The sequence below is a fragment of the Peromyscus californicus genome, unplaced genomic scaffold (genome assembly GCF_007827085.1).
Source record: "Peromyscus californicus insignis strain IS unplaced genomic scaffold, ASM782708v3 Scaffold_4__1_contigs__length_199733344, whole genome shotgun sequence".
NCBI classification, from domain to species: Eukaryota; Metazoa; Chordata; class Mammalia; order Rodentia; family Cricetidae; genus Peromyscus; species Peromyscus californicus.
Window position 1 is genome coordinate 115,795,437 of NW_026294562.1, and position 12,424 is coordinate 115,807,860.

The following is a 12,424-nucleotide window of genomic DNA, read 5'->3' on the forward strand; positions in this document are numbered from 1 at the left end:
AGATGACAGACAGGTCTTTATCAGTATGTTCAAATTACCATGTTTTATGTATATGATTAACATCTTTCCTGTTTAGTCAGGATCTTTTATTCTTATATTTCCTCAGTCACTTTGAAATCTAGTTAGACATACCCATTTTCATCTCTGTTTTAGTACTTCAACAGTGACATAAGCTAAGCTAAAGACAATGTCACTTTATAAGCAACACTGTAGCATTTTTACTTAACAGTGCTTATTAGAGAGTTGCCTAGGATGAAAGTGTCTGACAGAAATAACTCAGAAATAGGAGCATATGGGATAATTTCTACAATCAAATTCCCATGAAGTTCAAAGACTGATGTGGTATGTTTGTAGCTCCTTAAGTGGGCAGCCCTCTTCTATAGTGGCAATGATACTGACAATATCTTAGGAAACAGATGGCAGGAATCAAGCAGGATGATTTAGATCTAGAAATTCTCAGTAACGTAACATGGGTGCATAAATCAAATGTCATTAGATGTCATGGGTCATGATAGTAATGCTATCATGGTGACTCTATGAGTATGTTTGTTAACTCCATCAATATCTCAAATTATTTCTTATATAAAAAATGTCAATAAAATTATAGGTTTAAACTTACCCTCAGGACTAAACAAATATCTTGGTGAATTACAAAAAAAATACCACGATGAAATATCAATTATTGTTTAATAGTCTGTGTTCTAGTGTTATTAAACACAGACTTCAAAATCACTCATCTGGGAAGATCTTGCTTGTATTTACTAAGCATTATGTGTTCATCCTGACAGACAAAATGAGCGTGTTTAAATTGTCTCTTATGTAGTTGGAGGTATTGCATGACTTATTTTTTCTGAGTAACTCAATTAATAATGAAAGATTAATCTTAAGTCATATTTAGCTAAATTAGTTTTTTTTCTATAAACCAGAAGAGTTTGTAAACATAGAATCAGGTCAAGATGGAGAAAATAAATGTCTCCTCAGAATTAATCCTCTATGCTGGCATTGGAGCTGTTTGTCTAAAGTTAGGAAACACAACACATCACTTCTTCCCTTAGAAGTATGATATATCCCTACTTACTATCCACAAGATAATTTCTTGGAATTTAATAATGTCAGCAAATTCAGTCTTTTTACATTTCACAGAAATACACTTGTGCATATGTAAGGTACTGCTATCTCATTGTGAAACCAGTTGTCACATCCTGAACACATTGTATGTTCCACAATTCCTTACATATTCATTTTAATGTCATTTTTTTACAATTTTATTTCTTCTAGTTTCTTTTCTTCATGATCTTCAAAACATGCTTACTTGTAAAGACAATACTACAATTATGTGACCTCAGAAAAGAATAAGTAAGAAGAAAGACCCTGTATGAAGAAGATAAGCAGAAGAGATGAAGAGCAGTATAATTGGTAAACCTAAAGACACTGAGCCAAGAGATAGTCAGGGTTGAGAGTGTACAGATCCTATAGTCAAATTAAGTTCATTATCACTGTATACAATTATGTCATATCTTAATCAATCTTTCATGGTGACAGAGTAATTTCATTGTTGCTTTATTATTTAATTAACTCAATAATGGGGAACATATGTTATACATATTGCATAATAGCCTAATACAAGAGTATAGCCTAATACAAACGCATAGTAATTAGTGAAAAATGTGACTTTAAAAAATTTGCTAAAAATACCATGTATATTGTAACTAGAATCAATTGAATTTTATGCTATTGCACAGAATCATTTACTTACATTTTTACAAACAATATTTCTTTTGAGGATGTAAAGTATTCCATTGTATAACATACCATATTCTATTTATGCGTTACAGGAATGGTGGACACCTAATTTATTCCCTATATTTACTACTTTGGATATTGTTTCAATAAACATGGGAGTCAAAATATACTTTTGACATTCTGATTCAATATCAGAAATATCAGTGAATGTTTCCCCAGAAGAAGCAATGTTGGACCATGTAGTAATTTTATTTTTACTATGTTATAGAGACCTCAAGCTATTCTGAAATTATGTCAGTAATTTATATCTTGATAAGCAATACATATTTCTAATTATCTTAATGTTTACTAAACCTAGCTATCATTCATATTCTGATCATAGCTTCATAACATACTATAACACCTCTATTTATAACACTTTAGTTTAATTTGCATTTCTATGATAATCAGAAATGTAAATCATTTTTTCATAGATGTCTTGGACATTCATATTTCCTCTTTTGAGAAGTGTCTGTTCATAGCACTTACTAGTTTTTTTTAATATTTCTTTGTTTTCTTGCCATTATAGTTGTTTGGGTTTCTTGTGTGTTTTAAATATTAGCTTCTTTTCACAAAGTTACTCCTTGAAATTATTGTCCCAAGCTATAAGCTCTCTCTCTACTTTATTAATTACTTCCTATGCTTTGTGGAAGCTTTTTAGTTTGGCAGTCTTCTGTGTGTCTCTTTTTCTTCCTTTGCCTGTATTATTGGATCCCTATTCAAGAAACCATCGCTTAAAATGTGTTCATGAAAGTTACTTTTGTATGCTGTGTGATAAGGGTTAAGATTCATCGATCTTCATGTGGCCATCAGCTTCTTCTATGACATTTATTGACAAGACTTTTCTCCATTGGATGTTCTTGGCACATTGTATAAAATCAATTGGCTAAATCCTTGGGTTTATTTCTAGGTTTATTAGCCAACACAATTGAGCACAATTAGTCAATGTTGTTTGGTTTTGCAAAAATAAGTTTCAGCTGAAATAGAACAAGTGTTGTTACAAGATGCTAAAAGAAAGGAGAAGGGAAAGAGATAGTGAAAAAGAGTGCAAAGATTCAGTTAGATAAATAATTTTTAAATTATCTAATAATTTTGTTGTGGCTACAGTTAATAATAATGTCCCCAAATAGATTTTTAATATCTTCACAACAAAAATGTAAGTTGGTGGTCTCATGTTAATTCAGTCGAATCTTCTCCAATATATGTTAATGTCACATAGTATGTAAAAGTTCATATGATTATTATGTCTATTGAAATATTAATTTTAAATGCATATTCATAAACAAGAATTTATAGGTTCAGGATTTAGCAATCCATATGTATATGAGTGCATGTATATTTATAATAGAATATAATTAATTTATGTTTGCTCCAAATTTTGGTCAGTACAAAATCCACTAAAGCAACATTGATATCTCCAGATGAAGTGTTCAGGAATGCAAAAAGGCAAAGTCAAATGGTTTGACGACTGTCTTAGAAAAAAATATATACTTTCTTGGTGACAGAGGCAGCCGCTCTTTCTCTGTAGTTCAGAAAGACCATGGTTGAGGGGTAAGCATAGGGTAAAACCTGAACAAGACTAATGTCACTTGCAGAATTCAAAATAAACTATTGATGGCTGAGCATCTATGTGCAGGAAGTGATATCTCTACTTTAAAACAATATGACACAGTAACAATAATAAATAAACAATACATTAAGAGATAACCTCTCTTCTCAGGAAGCATGAGGTGATTCCTAGTTCTGAGAAGTCTTGTGCAAAGCAATAGGACATTCCCAAGCAAGGCCATGGCTCCTATGGCGTAGATGGTGTGTCATAGCAGAAACAAGAAATGTAAATGCCCCAGTGATTCAGCTTTAGCTCTTAACTTGGGTGTGGTAAAACAGGGGTACATTGGCTGATAACCTTGTGAATTCACATGATTTCATAAAATTTTACATTTTATTTTGTATCTGAGATTCTCATCCCTTATCACATACACCATACATGGTTAGTGAAAAACTAATCAGTAATAATTTCATGGATTAATAATGTGGATAAATAATTTTATTTATGTTAAGGAGTCATAATTTTCCAAAAAAGAAGTTGAAGTTGGTTTTTGGTTGTTGTTGTTTGTTTAAATTAGATGATCAATTCTCTCTGAGCATATGCTTTGGTGTATAAGATCCTGCAGACTTAAAACAACCTCTGTCCTATAGATTCAATCAAAGAACATTTGACACAGATCTCTGAGTAACTCAGGTAACTAGGCCACAACAACTTCATTTTTTGTTTTAATGCATGTTCAGATATTATAAACATTTAATTCATATTATTTTAATACTATATATACATTTATACATAAATATGTACATATATATGCAACTGTTTTCTTCTTCTCTCATTAAATGAGGGGTACTTAGTCTGATTCCATTATTTCTGAGTAATACATTGATAAAAATGTGTACACATATTTTTGTGTTCTTTGTTGAACTGAGTCACTGGGAATTTACTCAGGAGTAGTATAGTTGTACCAAATGCTAGTATATTTAACCTTCATTTCCATAATGACTTCACCAATTTGCACACGCTCATACCATTAGCATGTAAGGGATACTCATTAGCATTTTTTGCTATGTATTTATTTTGTTGAGCATAGCCAATCTCACTAAGCAGCTCAGTGTTAATTTTGTTTTCATTTTCCTACAGATTAAACATGTTGACTATTTTTCATATATTCATTGTCCATCTGCATTACTTTTCAAACTTGTCTAAATTATTTATGTATTTTTGGCTGGATTATTTGTTATTTTTGTGTATAGCTTTTAAGTTTTGGATACCTTCTAGATGTTTATTTCCTGAAGGATGAGTAGATAGAAAAGAGTTTCTTACATTCTTTGAGGTGCTGTTTCACTTGAAATTGCTTCCTTTGTTGTGAAGAATGGTTTAAATTTATGTGATCCCATTATATTTTTTTAAGTTCTGGATTGTTAAAGTAGATTGTAAATTTGACAAAAAGCTGTGTTCCTTTTATTTTCAATAGTTACAGAAGCATCCATTAGAGGCCTAAATTAATTAATCAAATAGGGGAATTAAGGCTGTACATCAAATTTGAGGACTCACAGAAAGTTATTCTCACTTTTCCTTCATTTGAATATGATAAATAAAATGAGATATTTGAAAATATATAAAACAATGATAAAATTTTATTAACATATTTACAATTCCTTCAACACTTTCTATATTACAGCAACACAGTAGTCTTGAAATCCTTGAATTCACATCCATATTTGACAGTGCATAAAAAGCAAGTCTATTTAAGTAAATATAAAACATATAACATGGAATAATAGTGTAGATATTTTCCAAAGAAATGACATAGCACACCAATTCTATTTTTTACCCTAATTGCTGTTTAATAGGGAAAATTGCCATCATGTCTCTTCTTTGATTGATTGATTTCAAAGAAGAAAGATTGATTCATCTAAAAATAGCATATTATATCAATTTATTCAAACATTGATAGAAGAAAAATGGAGGCTTATGGAGGTTATATGAATAATTTACATACATTATTGAAAAAGACACATACTGGGGTATATATATTTTAAAATGTGATTATTTTGAATTGAATAGCAATAAAGGTGATTTCACACAATTTTATCAGTGTACTCAACAAACTAAAGAACTATGCTAAAGCAGTTTTGATGAAAATTTTTGAGTATTTGGAGTGTAAGGAATCTTTCAAAGATTTTAAGAATATGCAGGGTCAAAATAGTGTGCTGAATTGTCTTTTTAATTTGAAACATATTGATTATAGTTAGTCTCATTGGCCTTTCTTGTTCTAAATATTCTTGATTTTCTATTTGTCAAGGAAAGTAATCTAAACACTATTATGCAACCAATCAAATTACTAGGATGTGTATTTTCTTATATTTCTATTGCCATATATATGTGTGAATGAAAATTATACTCAGACATGTTGCAAATAAAATGGTTACATTAGTATATTTGATAACATGTATCTTTCTTATATTTTTATTCCCACTATTATCTTTATCTTCAGTTTATTTGAGTTATCCATAGAAGAAAGGAAATCATAGAATGGAATCTGAAGAATAAAATGTATTGCCTGGAAATCAGAATCCCATCACAGAGGAACTCATGCTTCAAAGTTGGGCTTCATCAATACTTACACAGCAAACACTCAGCATTATCACTTGCAACAGTGCCTTTAAATTCTCCGCTGTTCACACTAGGAGAAATTTGGTGTGTAATCACTTATACACAATGAACAACAGCATTGTTAGAGAGTTTACAATTCTGGGACTCACTCAAAAGTCTGAACTTCAGGGAATTCTTTTCATTATCTTCCTTTTTATCTACCTTGTGGCTTTCTTTGGTAATATTCTAATTGTCATTGCCATAATCTACAACACTACCTTGCACACCCCAATGTATGTTCTCCTTCTGGCCCTGGCTGTTGTGGACATCATCTGCACAACGAGCATCATTCCAAAGATGCTGGGAACAATGCTAACATCAGAAAATTCAATCTCATATGGAGGCTGCATGTCTCAGCTCTTCTTCTTTACATGGTCCCTGGGGGCTGAGATGGTGCTGTTCACTACCATGGCCTATGACCGCTACGTGGCCATTTGTTTCCCACTTCGGTACAGTACTATTATGAACCACTTTACATGTGCAGCCTTGCTCAGCATCGTCATGGGTATTGCAGTAACCAATTCCTGGGTGCACACAGGTCTCATTCTAAGGCTGACTTTCTGTGGGCCAAATACAATTGATCACTTCTTCTGTGAAATACCCCCACTACTAGCTTTGTCTTGCAGCCCCGTGAGAGTCAATGAGGTGATGGTTTATGTTGCTGATATCACCCTGGCTGTGGGAGACTTCACCCTCACTTGCATTTCCTATGGCTTTATCATTGCTGCTATTCTCCGCATCCGTACCACAGAAGGCAAGAAGAAAGCCTTCTCCACATGCTCATCCCACCTTATGGTGGTGTCCCTTTACTATTCCCCTGTGATCTACACCTATATCCGACCTGCATCCAGCTACAACTTTGAAAGGGACAAGGTGGTAGCTGCACTTTATACTCTAGTAACTCCCACATTAAACCCAATAGTGTACAGTTTCCGGAACAAGGAGATGCAAGCAGGAATTAGGAAAGTGTTTGCATTTCTGAAAGGTTAATGGTTTCAGAAGGGCATATAACCTTATTCGTGTAAAACTATCTCCTATAACATTTCAAGTTGATATTTTTTCCTTAAGTACCTCCATCACATGTAATTATGGCATCTAAAATATATTTCCCATTTTAAAAAGGCACAGCTCCTTGGAGAAATGATCCAGGGGAGAATTTATATAAAGCAAGATTAGTTACATTAGAATATATAAGCACTATTCAAAAAAAGTCATTCCAAACTCTGAGGAATTGACTCATACACATCCTCTGGTAAACACCAGGCACTTTTCCACTACTGTGGGTAGCTATGAAAATGAACTTTCTTTCCATATAAGTTGTATTCAAATTTTAAATTACAGGTGATCCTAAGTATAGATAATTTAGGAAGCTATAAGATAATTCATTAAATCTGTTAATAAATGCTATTAAAATAATAAGTTGTTTATTTCCCATGTGGCAAGAAACAAAGTCACATACTTGATGTCTGAGTTAGGTGAAGACTGAAACATAAAAATGTCATAGTAGGAGGCTTGGAGATGGATCATTAGGCAAGAATGTTTGCTGTGAAAAGAGGAAAGCTTGAGTTCAAATCCCCAGCATACATATAAAACACAGGCATAGCCACATATGCATGTAATCACAATGTTAGGGGCCTAGGGCAGGGATATCTAATCAGAATAGCCAAAATATTCAGCTTCAGGTTCAGTAAGAGACTCTATCCCTGTATATATTCATGTGAACAAACACAAAATGCAACACATACACACATGTGATAAATCTGTTATAAACTCTAATGACATAATAACTCTGAGCAGTGATCACCAATAGCTTCTCAAATGGACTGAACACAGAGGATGTACACAAAATAATTAAACCTTCCTAACATAAAAGAATTCATTGAAACTGTAGAGCTTGAAAAAATATGACACCGCTGAAAGACATCAACATTCAGATGACCCAGAGTTCAAATAATCGCTTTTCCTTAAAATATAAATGCAAGCATAAAAATAAAACTACAATACAATAAGTTTATAAGGTTTACCAATTGACTATAAAATACAGGTCTCCTATATAACCCCATGCTATGAAACAATGTATAAGAAATAACAAGACAATTGTTAAACTAATTATTCCAACTACATCTTTGGTAATGATATTTAAGAATTATTGAATTTACCTGGATAGGAAAACTTTTTTATAAAACTGTTCCATATTAAATGATAAGAATATATACAAAAAGAGGTTAAAACACTGTAAAATAAGTTGACTGGAGGTGGGGTAGTGAGTCTGAATGGAGTTAGGGGAGGAGTAGGGGCGAATATAGGCAAAATACATTGTAAAAAATTATTAAAATATTGTCAAAATAAAATAATTTTGTAATTTCTTATTATATAAGCTTCTAATAAATCATCTTAATAATATCTGATATATTTTCACTTAAATTGTAATCAAACTATCTAGAGCTCTTCCTCAGATCCCCAGGGCTACTTAATGTTCCATTGTACGGACATACATTTTATGGAATTTTATTTAACAGGTTTTCAATTGAGAAACATTTGGCAGTTTTACATATACTATTATTAAATTAAAGATGTGCTGAATTAACTTATCCATGAATCATGCTTCATTTTTCCCAGTGTATAGTCTTGTAAAAGTAAAATCACTAGTTTCTATGACTTTGCTATTTCTAAGCTCACACTAAGAGGTAAGTTTCATTTCCTTAGGAAATAGAAGCAACTACCAGGAATCATTTAATAAAGAGCTAAATCCAATTAATCATTGATATGGTATCATCAGCAGAATGTCTTACTATCACATTTTGGAAAGGCACCTAAGAAAAATTTCAATAGTTTGTAAGGTTTTGGGGATGTCGATGAAAATCCACAAATCAACTCCAAAAGAGTTAACTCATATTGGTACTAATATTTTTTTTATTTTATTTTATTTTTAATTATTTTTTTCCTTTTTTTTAATTTTGCAATACAGTTCAGTTCTACATATCAGCCACAGATTCCTTTGTTCTCCCCCCTCACTCCACCTTCACCTTTCCCTCCAGCCCACCCCCTATTCCTACCTCCTCCAGGGCAAAGCCTCCCCCTCAGACTGAGATCAACCTGGTAGACTCAGTCCAGGCAGGTCTAGTCCCCTCCTCCCAGGCCGAGCCAAGCGACCCTGCATAGGCCCCAGGTTTCAAACAGCCAACTCATGCAATGAGCACAGGACCCGGTCCCACTGCATGGATGCCTCCCAAACAGAACAAGCCAATCAACTGTCTCACCCATTCAGAGGGCCTGATCCAGTTGGGGACCCCTCAGCCATTGGTTTATAGTTCATGTGTTTCCATTTATTTGGCTATTTGTCCCTGTGCCTTATCCAACCTTGGTCTCAACAATTCTTTCTCATATAAACCCTCCTCTTTCTCACTAATTGGACTCCCAGAGCTCCACCCGGGGCCTAGCCATGGATCTCTGCATCCAGATCCCTCAGTCATTGGATGGGGTTTCTAGCACGAAAACTAGGGTGTTTGGCCATCCCATCACCGGGGTAGGTCAGTTTGAGGTGTTTCTCGACCATTGCCAGCAGTCTGTGGTGGGGGTATCTTTGTGGATTTCTGTGGGCCTCTCTAGCACTTTGCTTCTTCCTATTCTCATGTGGTCTTCATTTACCATGGTCTCCTATTCCTTGTTCTCCCTCTCTGTTGTTGATTCAGCTGGGATCTCCCGCTCCTCCAAGCTCTCTTTCCCTCGACCCTCGCCCTTCATTACCCCCACTCATGTCCAGGCTGTTCATGTAGATCTCTTCCATTTCTCCATCATTGGGTGATCCCCGAGTCTTTCTTTGGGTCCTGTTTTCCAGGTAGCCTCCCTGGTGATGTGAGTAGCAGTCCAGTCATCCTTGTTTCACATCTAGTATCCTCCTATGAGTGAATACATACCATGTTTGTCTTTCTGAGTCTGGGTTACCTCACTCAGGATGACTTTTTCTAGATCCATCCATTTGCCTGCAAACCTCAAGCTTTCCCTATTTGCAGATGACATGATAGTATATTTGAGTGACCCCAAAGATTCCACCAAGGAACTAATACAGCTTATAAACACCTTCAGCAACATAGCAGGATACAAGATCAACTCAAAAAAAATCAGTAGCCCTCCTATATACAACTGACAAACAGGCTGAGAAAGAAATCAGAGATACATCACCCTTTACAATAGCCACAAATGACATAAAATACCTTGGGGTAACACTAACTAAGCAAGTGAAGGAACTATATGACAAGAACTTTAAGTCCCTGAAAAAAGAAATTGAAGAAGATGTCAGAAAATGGAAAGATCTCCCATGCTCATGGATAGGCAGGACTAACATAGTAAAAATGGCAATCTTACCAAAAGCAATCTACGGATTCAATGCAATCCCCATCAAAATACCAACACAATTCTTCACAGACCTGGAAAGAATAATACTCAACTTCATATGGAAAAACAAAAAACCTAGGATAGCCAAAAGAATCCTGTACAATAACACAACCTCTGGAGGCATCATGATCCCTGACTTCAAGCTCTACTATAGAGCTACAGTAATAAAAACAACTTGGTACTGGCATAAAAGCTGACATGTGGACTAATGGAATCAAATTGAAGACCCTGACATTAACCCACATACCTATGAACATATAATTTTTGACAAAGAAACCAAAAGTGCACAATGGAAAAAAGAAAGCATCTTCAACAAATGGTGCTGGCAAAACTGGATATCAACATGTAGAAGGCTGCAAATAGATCCATATCTATCACCATGCAAAAAACTTAAGTCCAAGTGGATCAAGGACCTCAACATAAATCCGGTTACTCTGAACCTGTTAGAAGAGAAAGTAGGAAGTAGTCTTGAATGCATTGGCATAGGAGATCACTTCCTAAATAGAACACCAGTAGCACAGACACTGAGAGAAACAATCAATCAATGGGACCTCTTGAAACTGAGAAACTTTTGTAGAGCAAAGGATATGGTCAACAAGGCAAAGCGACAGCCTACAGAATGGGAAAAGGTCTTCACCAATCCCACATCTGACAGTGGACTGATATCCAGAATATATAAGGAACTCAAGAAATTAGACATCAAAATGCCCAACAGTTCAATTAAGAAATGGCTATAGAACTAAACAGAGAATTCTCAACAGAGGAAACTCAAGTGGCTGAAAGACATTTAAGGAATTGCTCAACATCCCTAATCATCAGGGAAATGCAAATCAAAACAACTCTGAGATACCACCTTACGCCTGTCAGAATGGCTAAGATCAAAAACACTGAAGACACCTTATGTTGGAGAGGATGTGGAGCTAGGGGAACTCTCCTCCACTGCTAGTGAGAATGCAAGCTTGTATAACCACTTTGGAAATCAATATGGCACTTTCTTAGAAAATTGGGAATCCATCTCCCCCAAGATCCAGCTATACCACTGTTGGGCATATATCCAAGGAATGCTCAATCATACCACAAGAGCACTTGTTCAGCTATGTTCATATCAGCATTGTTTGTAATAGCCAGAACATGGAAACAACCTAGATGCCCTTCAACTGAAGAATGGATAAACAAAATGTGGTACATATACACAATGGAATATTACTCAACAGAGAATATTTTTATTTTTTATCCCATGGTGTCTGAGAGAGGCATTGCCTTCCTAGTATATATTGGGTACCACGATTTAAACACTTATCATGTATGTATATATTTTAGGAAGCTTCTATAGTAATAGTTTCCATATAGGTTCATCAAGGCTTAAGTTTTAATTATCCTTTCTTGTACTCCAACATCTACCCTGCTCTCAGTCCCCATCACCTTTTACTCTTTCTGTTTCATTATTACATCCTTCATAGCACCTGAGTTGTATCATCTTTCCTTTGAACACCCCACCCCCATATGCCATGGAACTTTACAGCTTTTCTGACTTAGGTGTCTACTACAATTTAACCACCTATCTAAATATTCAAAGCTGGCATCCCTTGATGAGAGAAGACATACAGTATTATTTTTCTGACTATTTTATTTAACTAAAAGTGACTATGGCCAGCTCCATCCATTTACCTCCAAATATTGCTTGTTACAGTTGAATAATATTTTATTGTATATATGTGCCTCATTTGCACTATTCATTCAACTGCCCCAATTGGTTTCCCTTTTTCTTTTAAATTTTACCAATTTTAACTGCCTAAGATAAAACTCAAAGTAGTTTTACTTTGTATTTTTCTGATGGCTTACGGTGGTGAACATTAATAAAATTCTCAACCATTTGTATTTCATCTTTGTGAACTTTCTGTGTATATCCATGTCCATACTTTAAATTTGATTCTTTGTTTTATTGGTGATCATTTTTTCAAGATTGTTGTATGTTCTATACATAATCCTTCTGTCAGATAAAGCTATTAAAGAATTTTTCCAATTCTGAAGGCTGTCTTTGCA

At 34.4% G+C, this 12,424-nt stretch overlaps 1 protein-coding gene across 1 annotated transcript; it reads left to right on the plus strand.

Annotated features, from left to right (window-relative positions):
* Positions 1–6,052: 6,052 nt before the first annotated feature.
* Positions 6,053–6,976, plus strand: LOC128125123 (olfactory receptor 13G1). Its single transcript, XM_052762158.1, has one exon. The coding sequence runs from the start codon at positions 6,053–6,055 to the stop codon at positions 6,974–6,976; it is 924 nt and encodes a 307-aa protein (XP_052618118.1).
* Positions 6,977–12,424: the final 5,448 nt, after the last annotated feature.